The sequence below is a fragment of the Neopelma chrysocephalum genome, unplaced genomic scaffold (genome assembly GCF_003984885.1).
Source record: "Neopelma chrysocephalum unplaced genomic scaffold, ASM398488v2 Primary Assembly neopelma1_71, whole genome shotgun sequence".
Lineage (NCBI taxonomy): Eukaryota > Metazoa > Chordata > Aves > Passeriformes > Pipridae > Neopelma > Neopelma chrysocephalum.
In genome coordinates, this window is record NW_020897731.1 from 5,542,140 (window position 1) to 5,568,475 (window position 26,336).

The 26,336-nt window shown below is 38.5% G+C and overlaps 1 protein-coding gene across 2 annotated transcripts in view; it reads right to left on the minus strand.

Annotated features, from left to right (window-relative positions):
* Positions 1-14,710: 14,710 nt before the first annotated feature.
* The window catches only part of BOD1L1 (biorientation of chromosomes in cell division 1 like 1), a 36,006-nt gene continuing 24,380 nt past the window's right edge, over positions 14,711-26,336 (minus strand). For both annotated transcript variants that reach the window (XM_027686333.1, XM_027686332.1), the window contains 9 exons: positions 26,023-26,096; positions 24,689-24,764; positions 24,574-24,608; positions 22,619-22,664; positions 19,727-19,761; positions 19,528-19,612; positions 18,933-19,086; positions 17,159-17,302; positions 14,711-16,086 (listed from right to left, as the gene is read on the minus strand). In XM_027686333.1, coding sequence (XP_027542134.1) covers positions 15,978-16,086; positions 17,159-17,302; positions 18,933-19,086; positions 19,528-19,612; positions 19,727-19,761; positions 22,619-22,664; positions 24,574-24,608; positions 24,689-24,764; positions 26,023-26,096 — 758 coding nt within the window. In that variant the 3' untranslated portion in view covers positions 14,711-15,977. The remainder of the gene's footprint in view (positions 16,087-17,158; positions 17,303-18,932; positions 19,087-19,527; positions 19,613-19,726; positions 19,762-22,618; positions 22,665-24,573; positions 24,609-24,688; positions 24,765-26,022; positions 26,097-26,336) is intronic.

Sequence of the window (26,336 nt, forward strand, 5' to 3'; positions counted from 1 at the left end):
GGAAAAGACATACAGACTGTCTCCCAGGAAGGAGTGAAGCTGTATGGTTGTCTGATGCTTAGTGCCAGGAGGCAATGAGCTCTGCGCACACTGACAGCCTATCCCACAGCCACCTTCAGGCACGACCAGCTTTTGAAATAAATCTTCTCTTTGACCCTCTTCTTATTTTTATGCTAGGTTTCCTACTACTCCAGTAAATGGCTATATATTCCTCATTTTCTGATGTAGTTATCTGTAGTATAGCAGTACAACCTGGACAAGATTAGTTTGTTTACTAACAAAAAGCAAGCCAGCATATCCAAATGGCTAGGTGCTTCTTAGTGTCATTAATTAAAGCTTTTGTAACTCCTGTATTTAGCTTTTTTTCTTTTTCATGCAATTTTAAGTGGAGGGGATAGTCTATTTATTTGCAGTCCCTGATAGAAAAATTGAAGTAGAAACAGATAAATTACTTATGTCAAAGTCATGTATGTGTGAATCTCCCATACAGTATCTGGTACATCTACTGGTTCTGAATTTTCCCTTATTATTTACTAGAACATTTTAATGACTATTCACTATAATACAGTAGATGCATTTGCTGTATGCAAGTCTTTAGGCTTTTAAGAACACTTCTAGCACAGATTAATCATTAGATGTTTATTTGGTACAACATCACATGAAGTCCAGATTTCCTTTACTATTGCTCTTCAATCCACATGTAAGTAATGACCTTTCCTATTTTGTTTGAAACAACTGAGCTCACTTTTCATATACGATGGACTAATTTGATAATGAAATCAATGACTACATTGGCTTAACATTTAAATATTTTTATTGCTTCTGAAGTTTAGGTAAACCACCTAAACCCGACAGCCTCTCAGAATACTGTTTACATTTCTAGAATGATTTCACATCTTTGTCTTAGAGTCACCTCTTTATTGCCAGCAGGTTGATATCAGTTTATATTCATTTTTCTATCTTTTTATTACTCATATCAGGAGCAGGCACCCATCAAAGGTAAAACCTGGCAGTGTTTGGGACTTATCAGTTATAAATTTACACAGATCACCAATTACTCAAAGATTTCAGAATTTGAGATTAAGGACTCATTTGTTTCACATCCTCCTCACACTGAATAGGAAGCCTAACCTATAGAGGTAGAATGTGGCATTTCTGTGCAGGTCTTAGGCAGTCTCCTGCCTGCAGTGCTGGCTGTTGGGGTGCTGCTTGGAGAAGCAGATCTGACTCAGGAACTCCAGTACTGACTCAGGTGTCTCAACCACAACGTGTTGCAGAGATGAGAATTGTGAAACATCCGTCCTGTTTTGGATCCAGGCCTATGTGATTGTGTGCATGTGTCTGAGGGGAAATCAGAGGTGTGAGTGCACCAGGCAGTTGCACAGGGTGATGGGTCTGGTCCCCCAAGAGCACCCATCCTATTGCTGAGCAGAGAAGGAAGCCAGGCAGTTTAGACCAAGCATCTCACTCTGTGGAAGCTCCATTCTTTGAAGGCACCCCAGCCTCTGAGAGCTCTGTTGGAAAACGAGGTCACCCAGCTCTACATGCTGTGTGACAGGGGGTCCATGCCTGCAGCTGCCTTGCAAGCTCACGATGTTGGTTTGCCACAATCCATGCCTGATAACCTCTGGTGGAGCAGCCAAGCCAAGCAGTCTAAGCATGGAGACCTTGGATCCAGCACTGAGTTTATGAAGTTAGGGCAATTAGCAAGTTCACTGTGTGAGCTGTTTCCACTGGCAATGATTTTGTATGTACAGTGACTGTACGTTTCATCTGAACACAACTTTTACATTAAATCACTAATTCTTTTGGCTTGCCCAGTCAGAATACAAATACTTACATAAACTTCACAAATAAATTAGTGACTCTGTTTTGTTCAGTACACCTGCAGATTTAATTGGCTGCCTGAAAATAAGCAAATATGATGCAAGTTGTCTGCAGGTAATACAGGTATTGTTCATATTTTCTGCGTTCCTTAAAGAGAAGAGACTTTGAGCATGTCGTTTGCGAATGACTGCAAATAAGCACCCTATCTTGTCCTTAAGATGCTCAATTCTATCCCCTCAGAATTTCTTTCTTCATTACTGTTGTTTTTGCCTAAATTCAGACATTCTGAATTATAGGTTGTCTCCTGAGTAGGTTTTCAAGATATTCCTGTCATAGAAGTAGCTATTTCTTGAATTTATTGTAGGCACATTTTGGGATTTACCTAACAAAAGAAAAAAATTATGAAGGCAGGTGCCAGGTGACAAATAAAAATGTGTAATATGAAAAAAGCAGTTTGTACCTTATCCCGTTACATGAAGGATTGTTAATGAGATCGTTGAAGAAGTCGCCAGTACTAAAGGATTCCTGTGACTTAGTTGAAAACTCTTGTGATGTGGGAAGGACCAGAAATGCAGGTGGACAAAATATCAGTTATGGATCCCTTGAAAGACCAAAAAAATGCTTTTATTTATCTAGACTTTTCACAATAAAAGAATGCAGAAATCTGCCTGCAAGTAAAAGAGGGAAGTAGAGGAGTTCTGTCTGGAAGGACATTTTGGTAATACTTCCAAGATGGAAAGTTGTGATATCCTGCACTATGGTTGAGGTTATTTTTGGCAGGACAAATGAGAGATTTCTGCTCTCCCTGCTTTGGAAAGTGGTTAGTGTCTGGTGTAGCCTTCTGGTGCTTTATAATATTGTCTGTATTTTACAAGAGCTGATTAACAACCCCATGCTTTTCTCCATGTACTCTTGGTGCTCCAGCCCTGTACAGGACCATGGCAAACTGCTGCCTGTAGGAAACATTAAAATACAGACTTCAGTCAAAAATGTTGCTATCAACTGTCCTTTCATATCTCTGGAGGACTTCTGGTGTGGCTATATTTCTTTCACACAATGGACACTTCATGCAACACCTCTCTGTCAAAGGCTGTTTTGCACCAGATACGCTCCCTCATGAGGAAATACAACTCAAAAAAATAGTGTTCTTCTGCATGGCTCCAAAAAGATGTCTGCAGTACAGTTTTCTGCAAAATAAGCAACAAAGCCCTTGTAGTGCAACATCCTTGTACTGTTGTGATGATAGTCTGGTTGACTGAACATCCCAAACACTGATGGTGCATATACCCATGGATCAGTCATGCCCATATTGATACTCATATCTCTGACTGTGCCCATAGCTATCATGCAGGGGACAAATATTTCCCAAAGGCAAAGGACCTTCACATACAGTAGTATTTCATTCACAGGGTTTAATTTAGCTATTTTGGTGTGTCCTCAACAGTTAACTGTAAGAAACCTCTGCAGCCATAAGGTGTGTTGACCCTGAAGCCCTGTGAACCGTTGTCAGGCTCTGGAAGAGCAGCAGCTTGCTGGAGAGATGAGTTGACACCATGTAGTCTATGGAGGCTACGGAAGAACTTTCACCTTTCAACTCCAAATGCCTTGCTCCTTGGTCTGCATATGGCCAGGTGCACTACTACAGCTCCTAGGGCTAATTTTGAATACATGGTGACTTCAGAAACAGGCCTGGACAACTTGTGTAACTGAAAAGTAGTTTGTCATCTACAAATCACTGTCATGACAGGGATCTGTGCATTGTATTGTTCCAATAGCCCTAGCCCTTTGGACATGGTATATGGTACTGGTACTTCTCATGAGCATCACAGTCCTCTTCCATTTAATAAACTCCTTTACAAAAAGTGTTGATTCTGAGACCCATGATAAGGATAACACCAGCCCATGAAAATATTGGGATGTTATTGGCTGTAGCTCGCTTAGATATGGATCCTTTATCATGTGCCTTAGCATCTTAGCATCCCCAGCCAATACAGAGAAATCTCATTGCATTTTCTCCAAGAGGAAGAGAGTGTTCAATAATTTCCTAAAAGAACAGGCTTTATTTTCCCACCTGCTGGCTCAGCAGGTGTCTGATGTTGAGTCTGTCCCAGTTCTTGTTTGCTGGGTCCTGGAAGCCTGAAAGGTAACTCCAGTCACATCAGAGTGATCTGCAAGAAATGAGGAATAAGGATGGCTGATGAAAAAGGGGTTATGATTGGTCTTCTTGATGTTTTCACAACTTCTCTCTTCGTCTTTACTCTCAGAGGCTAGTACAATTAAAGTAAAGGTCCCCTAGGCAGAGTCTAGCCTGGTTTGATGTCAGTACTTTTGTCATCCACAAAAGTTCTTGGTCATGGCAAGAAGACTGAGAGGAGGGAAGAATGGAGCTCAAGAAAGGACTTTTTAAGAAATAAAAAGGAGGACAAAGGCAGGAGAGGTCATATATATCTGAGTATGCAGCAAACTGAGGAGGGAAAGGGAAAGGAAAATGGGAGAGGGAACGAAGGGAGATCTAAGAGGGACTCTGAGAGAACCCAAGTGCATGGAATGGGAACAAATGGACACTGAGCAGTGAAAGGCAGGTCAGATGAGAAGTGAGGATAGAGGTAATTAGACTGGAAAAATGCTAGGAACAGCGGGCTGGAAAAATGAGAGAAATTAGAAGGGTCTGAGCAAAGAAACTGAATGGAATGGAATAGATGAGTTCTACTAAACCACAGAATCTAACTCATTACACTTGAGAAAAAATGTTAAACGCACTGTTTGTCAGACGTTTGGAGTGCCTATGAACACAGACTCATGTTATATGGAATTTAATATTGTATCTGTAAAAATAACACTAGGTTTATTTAGACTTATGAATGATATGCTACACAGCATACTGATGGATATAGCATTGAAAAAAGGTGTTCCTGCTGAAAGGTGAATCCTGCCTGTGCTGTGCAGTGCAGGAGCTCAGGAGGAGCTGTTGAACGGGCAGGTCAGGATGCCCGGCAGCAGTGGCCCCAGGACCATCGCACGCCAGCCCCACCTTGCTCCTCTCTGGAGCCCTTGTGAATCTTGTCTAACGTCCCCCAGGCTCTGGGTGTTCCAGGGGCAGGAGAGGGATCCTGCCCGTGCCTGCCTGTGTACACTGTGCCCACTGTGCTACCTGGCAGGCACCCGTTGCCATCTAGTGGTTATTGTAGGACTATCTGTGCCTGGAAAACAGGTTTTTTCCAACCAAACTGCAACCTAGCAATTGCTTTTCTAGAGAAGATTTGCACAATTTGCCCCTGAGGCCTTATGAGTGACTTGCACAGAAGCACAGGGTTTGAGACAGGGTGTACCCTCTTGTAGCACACAGGGTTTGACCTTGCTTTGCAATCAGACAGTTACTCACCTGCCTTCTACATGTGGATTTTACATGAGGAGAAGGCTAGGAAAGTCTCAAAAACAAAGGAGACCTCAGCCCTGCTGGGCTGGCTCTCTTACAGGCAAAGAGGAGCTCAGCAGCATCAGGATCTTCACCTTTCACTTTTAAGGATTCTGACCAGATTATTGTAATAAGCTGAAAGTTTCTCCCTATCATATTTTAGTATATTCACCCTTGCCAGATCCCAACCACACCAAGACAAAATACTCTACTTGGTGGGCAAGGACAGAGCAAATATTGGTCCAATGGATATGTTGCACTGGCTTCAGATGACCCCTCTCCCTTGGTCCATGAGAATTGAAGAGATGAGGCAGATGGACAGTTTAAGATTGGTGGTCTTGAGCAAAACCAAAAGTAACTGGATTTGTTTACCCTTTTAGAGACCTGCCTGCCAGTCACTTTCCCATTCTTTTTTTTTTTTTCTCAGAAGAAAAGAGTTGATAAAAGCTGAGAAAATTTGAGGAAGGTGTAAAAAGAGGGAAAGGAGTGAAGGAATGAGATCTATGAGGCATTGCCTGTGTTCACTGGTCTTTGAACAATCCTATTATCTCAAGAAACCAAATGGACAAATCGTAAGAGAAGAATTAGGTGAACGTACTTGGAAAACTGAAATACTGCCCCCCCTCCATACTACTTTTTTAGAAGGGAGAGCACTGTGAAAGAATAGAAGACTTTTCCTTCTTTGTCTCATGGAATGCCTCAGTATAGAACAGCCCCACATGCATTACTGTGGTAGCATTTACTTGTCTTTGTGTTCACTTGTGATGGATTATTCCATTTTGGATTATTGCCACTGTGGTATATAATGATAGTAGCAAATATTATCCAATTGTACTTTAAGTACTTAGCACTTACACCCTGAGCCTATTGCTGTTTTCAGAAGAAAAGCTTCCCCAATTCTGAAACTACAACAAAACTCTATGAACATTTATTACGAGGTTGTAGTGGTAACTGGACAGTGTTTTGTTCATGCAAGAAAAATGAAGGTCACTATAAGTCTGCAACAGCAAAGCTTTGTGCATGTTTTATATGGCACAGCTGCCTTTCTCCTTTCTTGGATACATTTGAAGAGGCTCCTTGTGTCTGCTAGCTCCAGGCTAAGGCAAACTAATGTATACCTGCAAAGCATGACTGCAGGGCAAAAAATCTGAAGCTTTTGTGTGAAAAGAAAAAATCATAGATGTTTTAACAATGGAACCCCCCTCTTTTATTTTAATGCAGAATTCTTTCCTTTTTTTATATATTTATTTCAAAACAGAAGAAAACTTTGCTTTATGCTTTTTTTCTAAATTGAGGCTTTCATACTGTTCTTTTCCCCCCCCACTGGGGAAGGAGGGAGGGAGAATATAGGAGGCACTGAAAGCTGAGAACAAACATGGATTTAATGTCTGAAAACAGAAAAGTAACAAAATTAGATCAAGGAAAATGAAAGCCTTCAGGAGGTAGGACCCTGCTGTAAAGAGATACAGTCATAACAGGAAATAAAAGGTACAAGTTGCAACAGAGAATTTCAAGTTAGGAAAATAATTGCTTAAATCTAATCAGCAACAATAGTTAGGGGCGGTGTGTATGTATGTGTGTGTTTTGCCATCACTGGAGATGTGTAGGATCTGGTTAGATATCACATATTTGGAACAACCTGGAACAACGTGCCCACTGGATCAGTCAGTCTTTACCTCCTCCCGTGAGAGTGGATATTGTGCAGGTGACTTACAGAGGTGCTGGTGCCAGACCTGCATAAAGAAATGAACCAACTCATCACAACCTCCAACCCCCTCTCTGGCAGTCCCACTCCACCTAGTGCTGTAGGAAAGCAGGGTACGGGAAGAGCACACTCTCCAGTGCCTCCCTGGGCTCAGCAGACCTTCATACTTATATCTGGAGGCTCCTCTTTTCCACTTTCATGCCAGGCTTTGTCCCTCAGGTCTCCTCTGATTCAGAAAAGGAGCTGGTATCTCACTGGGAGTGCACGAGTCCCATTTTGCTTTGATTAAACCTTCCCCAAGACAGTATTTCTTGTGCTCGAGGGCTGCATAGAGTTCTAAGTTCAAAATTAGCTGAAAGAAGTTTTATCATCAGTTTAATTTTTTTTAAGTGGCCTTATATCGTCTATTTACTTAGCCTGAAAAATCCTGGATAAATAGAGTTAAATAAGCATTATATTACTGAGCAATTCTTAGCTCTTGTTTATATAAAAAGAGCAGAGTGAACCTATCATTGTCTGAAAGGAAAGTCATATTCCAGATCTCTGCTTGTTTTGGGCACCAAAGCGAGAATGACTATTTAATTTTAACATTTTTAAGTTTATATACTGGAACTGATGCTGGAGTATCATGAATGTGGTCATAAAGTGTTTTTCTTTTATGTATTTCTCTTTATTCATTCATCTTATACGTGATGACTTACACAAATCATTGCATACAGTGTGTGACATGTCACAACAAAATCTAGAAGAGGAAAGGACATCATTAGAGGGCTGAGTTGTCCAGTCAAGAGTAGGACTGATAGCCTTGTTACTCCTCTGTTATTCTCAGTTACATCCTCAGTACCCGCACAGAGGCACATCCAGTGTCTGTGTTGTCTGGCTGTGTGATCAGCAAAGGAACTGTGTTTAAAAATATGGCTCAATTTTTGTCTATTCATGTGGTTCACTAGTGAGAGAGGGTCCAAATTATTCTGAAATACATTGTAGAGCTTTTTCTTCTTTAGCTGTATTCCCACCAGCTTGTTAAGCCAGGTTAAGAGCTGCCCTTTGTGTAGGGCTTAGCTGGAGCCACATATAAACATTGTCCTTCCATGAGGAAAAGCCCTGAACTGGGCTCACCAGGACAGCAGCAGGTACATGATCTCCAAACCAAACTCATGACTGACAGAAAGGTTTATATTTCCCCTGTGGAAATCATAGTTATTTTCAGTGTATTTGGTGACATTAGGGATCAGGACTCTGAGACAGCTTTTCTACATTACAGGGTAACTTAGTTGCTGATACGAGATGTTGATAGTGAGGGCAGAGATGCACACCCACAGTACACCTACAAGTTACATTCACTGTTAACTCTCAGCAGTTATGCATAACAATAAATAAAAGCTAAGCTAAGGTAACAGCAACCATGGGCATGACATTATAGCCACCAATCCCAGCAAAGTAATTCCAGTAATTCTTCAGTACTTGCTTTTCACCTCTGCTTCTAGTCTGTGTCTGCTATACCCATAGTATCCAGTAAACATAATTGTTTTATGTTGTACTATAAAGATCTAGATCTCAGTGCTATCAGGGACCAGTAAAGTAGCCCAGTCTGTCCTCCTTTACAGTCTAGCACATTGGTTGCCTCTTCTGTAATTTCTACATCACATCTACACTGAAGTTGCAAATTTCATGAGTGATGGCTGACAGATGTTCAGAAAAATGCTACACCAAAAACCAGTAACACCTCCTCCCATGGCTCCCCCTTTGCCTTTCAAGTGCCAGTATATCTTGTTGTCAACCCTAAACAAATACACAAAATAAAAAATAAAACCTCATTGTTGGTGATGCTTTTTCTTTTCTATAAAGGTTTCCTTTATAGTAACCTTCACTTAAACTGTTTCCCACCTGTTTCCCACCTAGTTGAAGATGTCCCTTCTCATTGTCAACCTTTAAAGGTCCTCCCTTCCAACCCAAACCACAGTTCTCTGATTCTATGAAAACTGAGCTGCCCTGGCCTAGACTGAATCTCTAGAAAGCAGCAAGGGAAGAATTTCCACAATACTGAGACCACAGAGAAACAAGAGGCCTGTGATTATAAAAGGATTTACATTAATAATAATTAATATTGTGATATCTTTCTTGGAGGTAGATTGGGTGTCACACCACATCAGCAGGAATCCTTCATGGTGCATGGGGAAGCAGTGAGGCCAACCAGCTGACTGGTGAAATGTCTGAGCTGGACAAACAAGCCTTCAAAGTCTGTTTAACACCTAACTTGAGGTGGAAGGGGATGGCTTCTCCTACTCAGGAGCCACAGACATGAAATCTACCTTGAAATAAAAGCCTAAACATTCCTTTTTGACAAATATGGAATGAGGTGGTGGTACACGTATGTCCCTAACATCCATTTCCCCAATATGCTATGGAGTGGAACAGTCATCTGTAATGTGGACAGTGAGACCTGGTCCCTTGCTCCTGCTTCAGCAAGTAAAGCATGGCATGGGATATGAAATATCCTAACAGAAGAGAAGGTAGTACCCACCTTTGGATACTGCACAGCCTCACCTTCCTGAGATGCGTTTAAGTCCCCCCATGCTCTAATCACAGCATAAAATAAGCCTTCTTCCTTTGTGTCTTTGGAAAAAAGGCTAGCAAGGTTCCATCCTTGGTGAAACCTAAGCAGATAGATATCATCCTCCAGCACCACATGCTTGTCCTTGAGGAGCTAATCCTAGATGTTTCCTACAGGCCAGTGCTGTCAACTTCCAGGACAGCTTTGTGGATTCCATCTGAGGAGCTAAGCTTTGGTGCTTCGTCTGGATTCCTAACTTCTTCAGGGAGCCAACCGGCTTAAATTCAGATGTTTTAACATTAGATTCAGTTTAAACTTTAAGTACAAACTCAACATTTATATCAGTTTTAGAAACGGGGCTCCAGTTTCTAAAAGACCTTGAAAAATCTTATCCTCTATCAGAATTAAAAGCATCCCTCTAGGGATGCTTTAGGGAGGAGCTGTCACACCCTTTCAAGTCATTCCACTGTTAAACCACCTTAACAGCTGAGAAGTGACATAGTATATTATAATTAGTTTAAATTTGTCTGGCTTCAGCTTTTGAAAACTGCATGATCTCTTCTTGGTACATGGTAGATGGTAAGGATCCCTGAACAGTTGGATAATCCATCCTTCTTGCAAGAAGCCTCCTTGTTTTGTCACTAGAAAAGATAAACCCCACAAGTTACCTCATTGTCCATTTATACATCAATAACTTGATACAGAGGTACCATAAATGAACAGGAGAGCTAATGGTGCACCTGGATGATCAACATAAGGGCACTCAAATCCATAGTACAAGGGTAGGGTGATTTCACAGCCCCTCTCTGTCACATAGCCATCTTCTTTTTGCAGGCAGCAATATTTGCACAGCTCTATCAGCAGCTGGTTTAGTAAAATTACCACATTAAAAACTAATCTGCAGTTTTGTTTTGTAGAGGTAATATCAAGATTCCTGGTTCAGCAGTCAACTCAGCATTGGCATGAAGGAAGGCACTGGCCAAGGGGTAGAAGAGGGAAGGTGAAAAGTGCCTCGCAGTCACAGCTTGACCATGAAACCCCACCCTAGGCTAATTAATTGCACAGTCAGTGCCAAAAATCTATTCCTGCCTTACTAAGTTATGGCCATTTCAAACCATATTTTTCTTCCCCAGTTGTTTGGCAAGAGTGCTATGTTCCTAGCTTTAAATACAGCTATCTAGGGACTTCCAGAGAGACATTTATTTTTATTATGTTTTTCTTTTGGACTTTATTCACAAAGTCAGCAAGGATAAGAACTAAAAAGCTGAGATTTGAAAGAGGAAGGGGGTTTAAATCAGAAATACCCTTTCAGTTTTGGTGAAACATCAGAATCTTGAAACAAAGACTAGAATGTAGATCGAGTTTCCTTGGTGTATAAACTTTTGTGTTTTGGTAAAAAAAAACCCACCCAGTTTGAAACAGGTCCCAGATTTCTGAGAAGCTGATGGAAGTAATGAAGTGCAACATGCATAGCTGGGACAAGGAATATACTGGAAGAAGCGAGCACAGTATCTTTAAGAAGCTGCCAAGACCTGCAGAAGGCTGACATGGGCAATTTCTTCTGAATGAAGCTACAAGCAAACGAAGCAGATGGAAGGCTGTTGGAATTGAAGGTATGAATCTTCTGAGCTATAGACGAAATGAACAAGCAGACAGTGTTGAGAATAGCAGAGTTATCAAGAGTTTGGAGTAGGTGTGTGCTGTCTGAATGTTCACATTACACGTTCAAACTGAAAATTTTAATGGGAAGAGAACAAAAATATAGCAGCTACATTCACTCTTTAAACACGTAGCTTTAAGGAAATAAAATGCTGCTTTGGAAGTCACTCTGCATCTCAGCTTCAGGGCAGCAACTTTCTTCAGAGCAGTGACTCTCAGCATCACAGAGGTACCACTACCTTTTCCAAAAACAAGGGAGTGACAAAAGTCTGTGGCGGCAAATGATCTTTTCCTAATGCAATACTTGATACAAGTATCAGGCTTTGGCCACTTTTAGTGCAGACATCTAAGCTGGTGTTGGACTTGCATCACAGTGGACACCTGGTCATTGTCACTATGACCAGGAGCACTTGCTGCTCTTAGTTGCCAAGTTTTATGGGACAAATTTTTACTGAGTTTCTGGACAGATGGAGGCATCTCGCAACAGTGAGCAGCCTCTGAGGAACTAGGGCCAGAGGTTGTCCTGTACAGGATGGTCTCAGAACATAGGTTGAGAGAGAAGAAACAGTAGATTCATGTTTGGGACGGATGTCAGAGATTAACCCCTGCCTCCCCCAACTGAGAACTAGATGTGTTACTAGAGAAGCTGTTGGAATAGAAAACTGAGGCATTCAGAGATCTGCCAGCATCAGCAAAAACCTTGCCCCAGCTGCTGAGCACCCCTACTGACTTTGGATCAGGTTCTAGAGGGAAATTTCATCAGTTGCAAGAGTTACAAGCTTGCCAGACCCCGTCAAAAAAGGAAAACTACAAACGAACTTTTACTGGTGACTCTTTAGCTGGTTTCAAAAAACACCAACATGATGAAAAACAACTGAACAAAATCCATTTGTGTGATTTAAAATCTATATAGTGCATAACCCCATAGTATTTTAGGTTGATAACAGTAAAGACATGTAAATAGCCTTATTCAAGTAGAATGCACTAGAAATATAAAGAGATACTGAGAGCTAGCCAACAGTCAGCTGGTAACACGGGCAGCTGAGGTATGGTAAGCAGGACTCAAGTTCCTGTTCTGTAAAACTCAGCAGGGGGGACTTCAACTCCATCTCTCCCAAACCGCTTTCAGGACATTCTGTTTCATCACAGTGCAGGACAGTATTTTTTTCCTGACCCTTCTAAATTTGCATGGGCTAGTATCATTATAGGAAAGTATCATTGCTTTACACATGTATCAAGATTGAAGTTGGAGTAGGAGCCTAACTTCCAAACAAGAGGAATGTTCGTGACTGTGGGGAAAGACAGTGGAGTCTTCCCATGTGTCCTCCTCCCCTCCCCCTCCTTGCAATTGTCTTTGATGGGCCATATAATTTGTCCTAAGAACACCAGGTGGGAATTGTAGGAGGAATGTTCTGGATGTTCACAAAATAAATGCATTCTAGAGACCAGGGAGCTGTGATGATGGTAATTGACTTTGGTACACCTGGGCTGCAGAAGGGTAGAAAATGCTGCCAGAGATGGGTGTCCTGGTTCCAGCCAGGACAGGGTTAATTTTTTGCAGTAGCCTTGAGGGGACCAGAGGTTATTCTGTACCACCTCAAATCATTGCCAGAGTACGGGGAAAGGGACTCCAGTCTGGGGAGAAGGGGCTCTTGTTGGTCATGGCATACATCAAACCTGAATACAGGGAACAATCCCTTTTGGATGTGTGCATAGGTAAAAGCACTAAGAGCCAGTCACACATGGAAATAAAATCCTAAAGTAGCTCCCATTGGTGCTTTGTCACTTTGCCATTGTGCATTGGGCAAGGACAATGTACGCTGGACCTGCTTACATTATAACGTTTTAGACCTGCTGATCTTACACACTGCATTGGCAATATTTACATACTGTCTTAGCAATAAATTTAATCATAATCATCCACATAACCAGCATCGTACTTCTTGTGCCTGATCGAGAGTCTTCTCTCTACTACTCTGCCACAATGTGACTCTTGCTGCATCCAAGGGAAAAACAATTCTCCCCCTCCCTGTTTTCTGCTCAAGAACTTTGGGAGACAGAAGGTATGAAAGACCTGAAAACTGTAAACATTCAATCATAGAATCATTAATGTTGGAAAAGGTCTCCCAGATCATTGAGTCCAACCTTTAACCAACCACCACATGAACTAAATCATCAAGGTATTTCCGGAGTGCTCCCTGCGACGGTGACTCCACCACCTCCCTGGGCAGCCCATTCCAATGTCTAACACTTTCAGAAAAGGAATTCTTCCCGACATCCAAACTGAACCTCCCAAGTTACGCTTAACTACAGTAGACAACTACTGTCCCTGTAAAATATAATAGTAATTTAGATGACACTTTGAAAGTACTTGTTCAGACAACTGAACAAACAAACAAATAAAAATTCCAAATAGGGATTGACAGTGATTGTGGCCTGGCAGAAATGTCTATTTTGTTCATAAGGAAGAAGCTGCCAGTGAGTAAAACACGTGTAGGCTGAAAGTTTTTGAAACCGGCAGTTTTTACCCTCCATTTAAGGAAAAGTGGCTCTCCTGCTGAAAGATAATTCCTTTAATGCCTTCATATTACGGAATAATTTAATGAGATACGCTGCCTAAACAAGATGTTCCTAAATGTATCCATCACTAAGGGGAAGGACAGTAGAAGATCTTCCAGGAGCTTAGCTTAAAGAGACTGGCACTGATCTTCAGAGCTGTATTTCTCTACTGAAATCATTAGACAACAGCTAGTTAAAAGGATGTGCCACAAAACACACAACTGCTTTGTCAATCACTATAATCCATCAGAAGAGCTGTGCCTGTGAAATAGGTAAACGCAAACTGTACCACAGCAGGACAGGTACCACCAGCAGAGAGAAGAATAAATCATAACAACGTACAGTGTGCAATGGGGGGCTTCTTTAGGAACTTCCTGAGCAATCTCAGTACTGAATTCAGTGTAAGGAAACAAATGGAACAGATGCAGGGAAGGACTCCAAATCCCATCTACAAGACAGTAGATGCACCCTTTGAAAAACCAACAGTTCTTGTTGAGCCTCACAGAACAAAGGCTGAGAAGAAATTTACAGCTTTGGTCTATGCATACTGCAGGGGGTGAAGGGAAAAAAAAACAGGAAAAAAAGAAAATATTCAACTTATCCTACAACTGCACACAAAAAAGAGTATGCACATTAGTATCAGTAATATATAGGAATGTATCAAGCAGTATGTTAACAAGGTATGTATTTGTATGGCAGCAGAGTTAAGGTAGAAAGCAAAAGGAGTTATTTTTCAGAGCAAGGATATTTTCTTTTTAGACTAATTTGCTTAGAAAAATATTATGTGTGCACTTGCTTTTACAGTGTTCTAAGCCAGGTAAAAATGTTCCCTACCCTTTATATACCTAAAATATAAGCACCTGTAAACATTTTTTAAAGACACTAACCAGGTAAAACTTATAGATATGACTCCAACCACACACATTTGTAAAAACAAGTTCCACAGCAAAACAATTCAAGGAAAATAAAATATGGCAACTCAGGTTTTTGGCAAACATTTTATAATTTTTATATAAAAATCTCAGTAAGAAACTTAGCAGAATATCTGACGGAAACATCTGCCTTACAACAAGTTCAAAAAAACCTCACCAAAAAAAAGAGAAATAAAGAAAAAAAAAGTAAAATTCCAACCCCCAAAATATTTTTTAATTATAAACCAGAATATCAACAAAACACTTAAAATAATCTCAGATTGTTTGGCAATTCATCACATCATAACAAGAGACACATTTGATCATATGAAAAGTTTAACTTTATATACAACTTCACTTGAACATTTGCTCTTACCAGAGTTAATATACATTAAAAAAAGATTCTGGTAATAATACCAGGTTCGGTTTTTAATACCTGTGTATAAAATGTAACATAAAATGCTGAAGCTCTATAGTTAGGAGAAGTGACATTTGATTTCAATGGGTCCCTCTTTGTTGAAAAAGACAAATACTGAAAGAACAGCTGTTTAGTTGCAAAATAAAACTGTTTCATTTTAGGGTGGTGTTGGCTGTGAATAAATCTAACCTAACACTATTTACTTCTTGAGGTCGGTAGTAAATTTACAAGTGAAAATATAATCTAGTTAGATTACATTTTAAATTTCATACTTTGTCACAAATGTGAACAGAAAGGAACCAAGTCCCCTTCACTATGCTAAACTACTTTAATGCATGCGAGAAAAATACTTTACCAACTGTCTGAGCATATTTTAGAGAACTTCAGACTTTAAACAGTCCTGGGGGAGCAGAGGGGAAGTTTCCTACTGACATCTGCATAGAATGTAAAATATATAATTAAAAAACCCTAAGGTATATACTAAAGTTTACAGACCAATGCTTTCCATATAATAAATAAAATGTCCATCATTGATTAGATTCATACACAGAGTAAAATACAACCTATTTTTACAAGTTTATGTACAAAGTGTATTAGTAGGCACATGTGTGCCTTATGGGTTGGAAGCATTTGCATTAACATGTCACATTGGGAAACTCCAACTTTCCAAGTCAGTGATAAAATATATAACTACTTTGTTTTTCATTCAGATACAAAGTAAACTTATTTTTCATCTGAAATAAATGTACATAATATTCTGTATAAACAATAGTTTATAAAGCTGTTTAAAATGTAACTTAAAAGTACTGCATTGTTTAACTTAGAGCTCTGAAACAAGCACGTGCAAATCCCTTTGCTTTAAAAAAAATAGAAGCACAGATGTTTTTTTTCCTTTTGACTTTTTCAGGAAGAGTACTAGCTGGTAGAGATTATCGTTTTGCTTTCTTTACTGGTGTTTCCTCTGTTTTCTGCTGGCCTTTTCTCCGTACCACTGTTGGGCTGTCCTCCCTTTTACGCTTTGCAGACTGCACCTTTAACCTGAAAGGCATTATTAATAATTATTTTAACAATGGTAGGGTCTGTAAAACAAAAGGAGTGGTCAGGCACAATTCTCTTTAGAGGACTAAACTAAGTTGTCTATCTCTGATGAATTACGAGGATATATTATTTAAAAATACTACTAAAACACTCACATCCTCCCATCACATCTTAACAGGACACTGTGTACTAATAATTCTGTATTTTGAAGAGTGCTCCATATGTAGAATTTGGGGCTAGAACCCTCCTTCCTTCTCTTCTATGGAAAGATTTGTGGGTTATAACAGAATATAATGGACTACATTACCTTGTACCCTGTCTCACAAAGACAGAATAGTGGCAACAGCAGCTCAAGTCTTGCATACACAAGAGGGAGTAAAGGGCAGAGATCATGTACCCTTACCTCTATTTAAGCATACATCTATAAGCTCACCATATTTCAGGTGCAACTGGCTTAAACTCTTGGCCATTCTAACCATTCAAAGAAATGAACATGAGGTGAACTGTGACAGCCCATCAGTGCATGATAACACGTGTCCTGGTTCAGTTTGAAGATACTGCCACATTTCAGAGAGGATGACAGATACATTTGGCTCATGACACATTAAAAAGTGTACCAGGAAAGGAGGGAAAGGGAGATATACTCAAAATTTGATATGAGGACTCTCAGAGTTTCTCCTCTTCTTATCAGCTAAACTTAGAAATACTTTTTTAAGCATTAGAATCATGTCATTATATTTGGCTTCAACCTGAACTATTGATGTTCTTTCCCAACACCTGAGAAAGAATCACGGCTGAAGTTAAAATACTGAATAACACCATTTTCAGATTCTCCCAAGAGGTTTCTGAGGATGTAAAGAAAAAAATCTAGTTTTCCAAATGTTAAAGAAAGGAAGAAAAAATAAAAACATAAACAGAAGAAAATCCTTTAAAAGCTTTTATATATCACAAGAGAACAGAACAAAACTAGACTGCTGTTCAGATTTTGAAACAGTGTATTACATATAAGGAAAGGATCAATGTAGTGGCTTCCAAAACAAATAGTCTAAGTGGATTCAACTTTAATACTTACTGTGTCAATGGAGGAGATTTATTAATTTTTGTATCACTTGGAGATCTTTTTTTAGTTGCTAGTTTCTGTCGTTTTCTAGGAGAAACCGAACTTGGACTGCTGCCTTTAGAAGTTGCACGTGTGGTTGGCTTGCTGGGCTGTTTTCTGTAATACAAAAGAATGATGAATGCATATATAACAAGACACTTTTACCAAGTCACTTTCTTCTTGCATTCCAAGTGCAGAAAATTAAGACTACACAGTATTTGCAACAAGTATGTAAAAGTTGCCAAAAGGAACAGTGAAAAAATCGTATTTGCTGCTTCAAGACAAACTTCAATGCCAAGCTGTGTATTTTCAAATGACTACTTTATTGACAATATTTAGCATTTAACTAAATAAAAATACTCATTCCAAGTCCACAATAATTTTGGTACATAAGTGTCCATGTTTAAAAAACCAACTTGTTATGAATTCAATCATATGAGCTTTGGTATCCACTACTTCAGAAACATGAAAAACTTGTTACTGGCCGTTACCTTCATAGTTTGGAAAACAGGTTACTTAAGTCAGAGAAACTGTTAATCCAGCAATGCTGAAAATGAAGCATCATGCCCTTCTACAGAATTATTCCCAAATGCTACTTATAAAATGCAGACTGTATATAGCACCTTAAGGTAGAGATGCTTTGTTACAACTGGAGCTAGAAAGGCAGCACTGGAAAACTGAGACATAAACCCAAATCTATAAAAAGTAGATGTTTCCACAAGCAATCAGAATAAAACCACTAATATCTAAACCTTTATTACAATTTTAGAGTTAACAACTATGTGAGACTAACGGAAATCCCCTCTGCCTTTACCAAAACAAAACTATTGTTTACTAAGTGGTAAATGTTCTGAGTTTTTACTTAAATGAAAATCACATAACTGCTTTCTGATTCAGCTCTGAAATTATCAGTTCAAGAGCATAGTGCAAACTGTGCTTCAAATAAGGCCCAAGGGCTAACATATAATATAACATATAATATCTTTATGACTGAAGTAAATCTGGTCAATTTAAAGAAATCTCACACGAACATAAAAAAAAAAAGCCTGGACTCCAATTCTGTTCTGGATGGCAGCAACATAAATCAGAACTTTCCAAAGCTGCTTTCTTTCCCCAATAAAATCAAGAGGATATGCTCTGCTAGAATTCAGTTTGCCTACAAAAAGGCAGACTTGTGCTAAGGGAGATGAGAACAGCTTCATAAAAACAGAGCTCTTGCTACCACACCAGTCTTTTACAGTAAGATTGCTCTCCAAGCTTGCAGATAACCACACTAGAAATTAAATCCTCCAGCACTGCAGATTCATGTATTTAAAAACCAGAAACTCACATGGATAACCATATTTTCACATTGTTCCAACTCCAAATACTAAACGGTGAATTGCAGAGTCAAGTCAGAGGTCCCATTTTTACCTATCAGAACTAAGTGTCCTTACACTCAGCTTCTGAGGCATCACTTAGGATGAACACTGCCAACAGGACCAATTCTTACCTTCTTACATAGTCAAGTATGCCTTTATGAGACCCTAACAGTTTCCCCCCAACCCTCACCTTTTGTCTCTTCATCCCTAGGAAAGCTGTACTAGAATTAGAATCATAATTATTTGGGAAGCTCTCATCAATTTAAAGCACATAAACAAAAAAAAGACAAAAAAAAGGAAGTAACAACCTCTTCCCTGAAACAAACCCCACAAGAACTAAGACCAATGTAGAAAAAAGCTTGCTATTGGTGTCTCTATGCAGTTACCTTTGAGCCTCTAATCTTGTGGCTGATCTAGTTGTGGCCCTGGAATGTGCATCATCATCTTCTTCACCATCTTCTTCCTCAGCTTCCTCTTGCTCTTTTAGTTCATCCTCAGAAGACATTAATTTCCGACGTTTTTTCTCTGGCTCCAGTGTTTCTGTCCATGTAAAAGTTTACACATGTGCTATAATTTTCCAAAAGCCCTCCAAAACGACATGAACACTAAACTTAGGAAAGGTATTTTAGTCAAAAATCCCATTTTCAGTAATTTTCCATTTCCTTTATGCTTCGACATTTTTAATTCACACTTGTTTGACTTAATCTTGCTAACGCATTCACCATAGTTTACTTACACAGCTCATAGCCAGTATTCATTGAAAATTCATGAGGCCTTACAGAAGCATCTGGGATGTAGCAATTCTGACATGAGATTACAGCAATTTACACATATTTACATAATATTTACACTAGCTGTAACTCAATGATTTTTCCTCAAGAAAGGAAAATTGAATAAAGCTTATCTTGTTGCTATTAGTAAACAGAAAGGCACAGTAATATCTTCTCATTCTTATGGAGCAGCACAGTTTCATGCTTTTACCAGTTTCCTCTGACTGAACCAGAGAACGTCTGGACTTTCTTCCCCTTTTACGCACAGCCATTTCTGCTTTCTCAGCTTCATCTTCCTGAAAAAACAAAATGGAAGCAAGTAAGTCAAGAACAATTTACTTTACAGAGAAGACAGACATTTTTCATTACATACTGCTAATAGATTTACAAATTAAAATGGTTGCACTTACATTTGTTGTTTCTTTCTTATCGGATACGTCTGTACCTAAAAAAAAAGGAAAGAAAAAAACTTAATCCTGAACTTCAAATCTTTCACCCATCAATTTAAAAGGGAGTTCTTTCATACTCTGTCAACTTTGCACAAACATCACAGAAGATCAGAAAACATTTAAAGTCTCTTTTTAATTTAGAATATGGATTTCTTGTATGTTGTTATATACAAAGACTAGGACAATGATTAATTTTTTCTTTAAGTACTAAGGCTTTACATGACTGACAGTATTTATTGCTTCGTTGCATATGCTGTTTTGTTTTCATGGAAAAGCAAAAGTTACTCACTCCCTTTTAATTATTGTCAACTAATTACAGAATCACAGAAAAATTTAGCTTGAAAAGGGCTTCTGGAGGTCGTCTAGTCCAACCTCCTGTTTGAAGCGTGGCTAAATTAATTGATCTGATCAAGATCTTGTTCAGTCCAATTTTGAAAGTCTTCAAGTACGTGGTTCCTCCATGTGTTCTAGGCAATCTGTTCTAGTGCTTAACTGTGCCCATGGTGAGGCACCAAGATGACTGTAGCTCAAAAAGACACTATTTAAAACTTGTCTAATACCTAGTATGCAAATTACATGACTTTCTGTTGAAGTACTTCTTACTTCCAATTCAGTAATTTTTACTGACTGACCTGTGCATGTTAAAACACATCTATAACTCTACAACTCATGTCTCAACCCAGCCTGTGTCTGTGGTTACCATTTCTACCATGACTAACTCTATAATATGATTGAGATTATTTTACAAAGCTTTTGAGCTTTGTCAAATGGAATATGTCTAACACTGCAAGGTTAAAAATCCTTAGCAACAGAAGGAGAGAAGCAACTGAAATAAAAGAAAGTTTTTATATTTTTTTCCCTCTCATGAAATTGCTGTCTTTTTGTGAAAATCTACACAAAAGATGACAAACTCTAAACCCATCACCAATTAGACTGAGAGAAAACAAAAGGACATCAATGCAATGGATCTAAAATACATCCCAAAGAGCAGACCCAAATTCTTAAGTTTAAACAAAAGCTTTCTAGCACTCCTTTGGTAAGTTATGGGGAAAAATGTTCACACAAAAGCAAATGAAATAAAACACAAATATGTTTAAGTATTTAATAAGAGCAATAAAACACAGGACTGTCCACTGTATTATGCTCTTCACACAATGTAACTACATACATAACACAACCAGCAATTATTAGTTCTGTTGTGTTCGAAAGACAGATACTTCAATATTCTAATACCTTTTGGCAAATTTGTAGCAAATGGGTGTTTGACTGAACAATACTACACCTAGGTCCAAGACATGCCTTTCTTAACAGACACAACCCTAAGATGTGAAATGTAGTGCTTTTGCCTACAGATAAGTATAAAAATAATAAGATGTAGTATTTAAAAATCTTACTAATTTTAGAGCAGCTACTGCTGATTAGGGCTAAGTAATTAGTTTCAAGTTCAGTGTCTGTGCTATGGAAGAATGCCGCCTTCAGAAAACAGATGTGTCAACTTCATCTGCTGTACTGACCAAAAAGAAACTCTCTGCACCCCACTCTGTATGTGGGTCTGTCCCCGCCATGAACACCCAGAAATCACCAGATTAAGTGAACTGCACAGAGGGATTCCACTTTGCTTTCTCTTCACTGCCAGTGGTTTTCAAATCTTTTTGTCACATGAATGCTAACACAGGATGAAAAGTTTAACAGTGTATTTCATCTACTTTATACACTCTTTTTAAAATCGTTGTGACATTACAGCCTTTTACCTGGAAAATGGAATTAAGCTTTAATTACACAGTCAAGTGGCTGTCCTTTTCAATAAAAAGCAAACCAGAATGCAGTTTGACTCCTTTGTCACATTCTTGTTTTTTCCCTTTGTGTTGATAAAAGCCAAGTACCACACAACCAGCTAACCCTTCAGAGACAATTCTGAAGCAAATGGATTAAAGCCGACATTTTAACAAATGTGGAGAAAATAGCAAACAGTTCATATGTGCAGTGCAGCCAGATTAATATCTCCTTAGAAACAAACTTTTGGAAACTCTAGAAGATTTGTTTTGAAGATTTGTTTTCCAGGTTTGTTGCATGTTTGTTTATATTTCTTCACAAACCATTTTTTAACCTGCTTTTCAGATTCATCTGCTTCCTGCAATGGGTTTTAAAGTCTGTTTTATGAATGGCCATAATTAAAACGATATGTTTAAACAACCAGTGCGGTTCAGACCCTATACATAAGAAAAATTAGGAAAGCAATAGAAAAATATTTCACTTCATTTGATTTTAGTTTGAAGCACCAAAAGTACATTTCTGAGTCAAGCTAAGCAATCAACTTCTAAAGATCTTACAGCAGTTCTGAAATGGGAAAGAAATATCCCCTCAAGATACCACTAAGCTCTTTAGACACATATCCACAAATAAGTCAATTAACTGAACAAAATTTAAAATTTTAAGAGTTAATGTAGTGTGATTAATAGTCACTGTATGAAAGAAAACCAGCAGAAATGGAAAACAGTCACTAAGAACCAGTCTGACAGAGTACCTACCTTCCTCTGAAGCTCTGCCATGTGGCTAGCCACACAAATTAGTTATTAGGTGTATTCTGCTATGCATCAATCAGCACTTAACAGTGCTGCTGCATCTTTGAATTAAGTTCTTATCAAACTGCTCTTTTTCAAAATTAAAAACTTGCTAGCAATTAGGGACAAGTCTTCAATTCATCTCTTTACTCAGATGTTTTTGTTCATGAATAACACTGACTGCCAGAGATGAAGTTTAGGAAGGACACACGCAATTTTCTTTTTCTTGAAAACTCACCTCTGTTTCTTCCATCTTTTGTTTTATATGGTAAAGCAGATATAATTTTCTTACCTATTTGAGGCGTTTTCCCTCTACTTGCAAAGGTAGAAAACTGCAGCTGAAAATAAAAAAAAAGTGGGTTTCTTAATTTAAAGAAAACCAGAAAAATCCAGCATTGTATTACATAATCACAGAAACTTGCTTACATGCATTGTAGAACTTATCTGTCAATCTAGAAAATATGAACACTCTAATGAGCATCACAAAGTTTGTACTGAGTTTAACAGTAGGATACATTTTTCCATTTCTGATAAAAATCAGAAACAAGTCAAGTCAGCCCATAAACAAATAACAACAGTTTCAGTAACCTAATTGACACTAAAGTCATTGCAATAAAGGACACAAAATATAAAAGCCTTTTCAGTCAAACACATTTCTGAAAATTTAACAATCAACAATACAGAAAAGTTTAGTACAGTCACTTGATGTAATCACACAAACAGATTTACAGAATTACAAATCACCAGAATTTTTAATTTACTCAGAATGCAAAAAAGCTATGTATAATTACACAATCTCCTATGACGACTGTCCAAAAAATCCTATTCTTTCATCACTGAACAACTCCATTAGGATGCCTATGCTTCCTTTGAAGTAGCACCATGTTCCCAAAGCAGCCCTGAGGAAACTGTCATGTAAAGGCAGTATCTCACTTTACAGAACCCTTATCTCAGATGGGGGCAGGTAACGCTCCTCCCAGAGCCAGCCTGTAACTGACTGACACCAATCACTCATCACTAAGAGGTACAGGACCTTTACAATAGTTGAACAGTTCCAGTACTGAGTCTGCCAAGGTACATCTATTTCTGAGTGTGATTTTAAAATTAGTTTTAATTCTTAACTGAACAAAAAAAAACAAACCCAAAACACCCAAACAAAATCCAATCCAAAACACTAGAACAGAAAAACCAAATACCAAACCCCACACCAGTTCAAATTATATTCCATTAAATTAATATTGGGGGGAAAAAATCAATTAGGAAACATTAGGAATTTTGAAACAAAATTCCAGTAGACCTGTAGAAGGGACAGGACTCAAAGGGCTGCCTGAAATGCTGTGAGGACAGAACAAGCAGGGACAAGAACTCCTGCTATCCATATCCCAGGTGAATTTCCAAGATTTCTGACAGCCATGCCAGCCGGTGCCTCACCAGGCAAGCAGCCAGAAAACACAAAGTCCAACACATCTTCACTTTTAAAATCATCTCTTTTCTACACAATAACGTTGATTCTGATACAAGAATTCCCAAGGGAGGAGCCTTCCACTAGAATAAATCCAACTACTCCACAAATATGCCTGATCCGTTACTACCCTGTGTTGTAATCCAACTGGATTGCAGAAACAATACCAACAGAACACTCTCTTAGCAGTGAATGTACTTCAAAGGGTTAAGAAATTAAACTACTGCTGAGCTTTAAAAGACAGAGGTATGTTTCATGAGCTCTTAAGTTATCAACCAGCATGTCTAAAGCTCTTGAATGAACTGTAATGTTGCAATACAGGTAATACAATTGCTTTACATAATATTTTATTTTACAGCTATTAAGAGATACTATGAGCTATTATTATGACACATTCATTAGAGAAAAAAAAAATTCAAGTTTTTGAAACAAAGTCACCCTCGCTCTTCAGGACAAAATTAACTCTCAGCACAAATTAAAAGACGTGTGCACACAATCAAAATTTCACTCTGCCCACAGGTATATATTGCCAGCTAGTCTAACAGTTGAGATTTCTACTAAGTGAACTAAGTTTGAAGCTGATAGGTTATTTGCTACATTCTGACTTTTTGCTTAAAAGGTTCAGCTATATTAGGAGATACTATTAATAGTTTTTGTTTGCTTAGACTGAACTCAATGATCAAGTTTTCCATAAGATGTTTCTGAAATGTTGTTAACTATTAAACAGATAAATGGCTCTTGAATTACCGTGTTTAAATGCACCCAAACAAAATAAAGGCACTTACATTCCCAGTGCTCATATCAGCTTTTGACTCCCCACCTGAGGGAAGAAATATGAGTTCAGAACTTGAATGTCACTATTTTCCTTGTTTTTCCACACAGGTATTATGAACTACTTACCACCAGGTTGTACTACTTCAAGAGGGTATTTACGAGGCCGTCCCCTTTTCCTTTTCACTATTACAGGCTGATTTTCCTATTAAAAGTAAAGGACAAACATATTTTAGTTACTGAAAGTGACATTCAGCATTTGAGCAATACAATGCAAAGATAACCGAATTCATAATGTGATAGTGGCAGAAGTACTGCTTGCAGTTAAAAAATACAGATGAGGCAGGTTTCACAGGAAGAGACACAGCCTTTTATGAAATCAACTAATATAGCTAAAAAGAAACAAGACAGCTCCCAATAATGCAAAATTCTCTGTGGCTGAGCTCAGGCACAAAGCATGCCTGAAAATGCAGTGCCGCCTTCTCCCTTCCTCACAATGGTCTCACAAATGCTGCTGCCTTACCCCATACAAGAACTCCAATCTTGTATCTTGTCAGCCCCTTTCCCCAGTGCCACACAGCTACATTTCCTGTAACAGTTGAGCAGGTGCTATCAAACAGTTAATATCTCAGTTATCCCAATACACAGATTGCTGATATTCTCTATATAAACAGGGTCTTTAGCAAAAAAAGGCCCCTTACTTTGAAGTTTGAGCTTCGAAAGACAACTTTAAGTAACAAATATGGTCAGATGTTCAGACTGCAAAATCCCCAATAACAGACTTTCTCCTATTTACAAGGAAAGAAGATTAAATGCCTCATTCAGCATTTACTGAAGTCTAGCAGTATCTCCCCCAGAAGGGTTCTTAGAGACTAAAGCCTTGAGTGAACAAACAAAAACATATTCTTTAAGTTTTCTTCCACTTCCAAATCTGAGGCAAAATGACAAAACCCAATGCCTTTATGAGATCAGCATCAATTTTCACCTCTAGGGTTCAGACATTTGTCTGCAGCCACCACTGCAGATTACCACAAGTATATGCCTAAGTGATAATGTATAGAGTTTTAAAACTGCTAAAAGATAATATTTTTGTAAAGCCAAGTCGTATTTGTTAGTGACTAAACTGTCCAACATCAATTACAGGATTTTCAGAGAACATGATCACTATACAACACAACTCTATAGAATTGCTTTTTAGACAGTTTGTAAGTACTATTAAGTGTATGAAGGGAGTTACTCCCACTTCAATAATCAGCCACTGATGCTTTATGGTCTGTCAGTTTATACTTTGTGACAATGCACTACATGAGTATTTGGTACTTTAGAGTACCAAAAAATTTCCACAACTATTTCTATGTAGGTGAAGTCATAGTTTTAATATTGCTGTCAACAAAATTTAAAGTACTTATTTTCAGTGTGAACTTGCACTATCTCAGTTAGTTAACATGAATAAAACCACTCACCTCGGGAGAATTTTCATTTAGTTCCAGAGAGTGTTTTTTATTTTCAGACATTTCTTGTTCGATGCTAAATTCATCTTCACACATGCAAAAAAAAAAAAGTTGTATACCTTTGCTTTATTAGGCAAAGAAGGCAAAGAAAAAGGTACAAGCCACAATCTCTGCACTGAAAACATAATTTCATTCTCTAGCCTAAAATTCCTTAAAAATACCCATCAGATATTAATACTGTGGACACACCATCTTTTATTATTTATTTTAGTGCAATTCATAAGTCAACTACAACAGTGCAATTTGCATGCTCTTTCCTAGTTGGT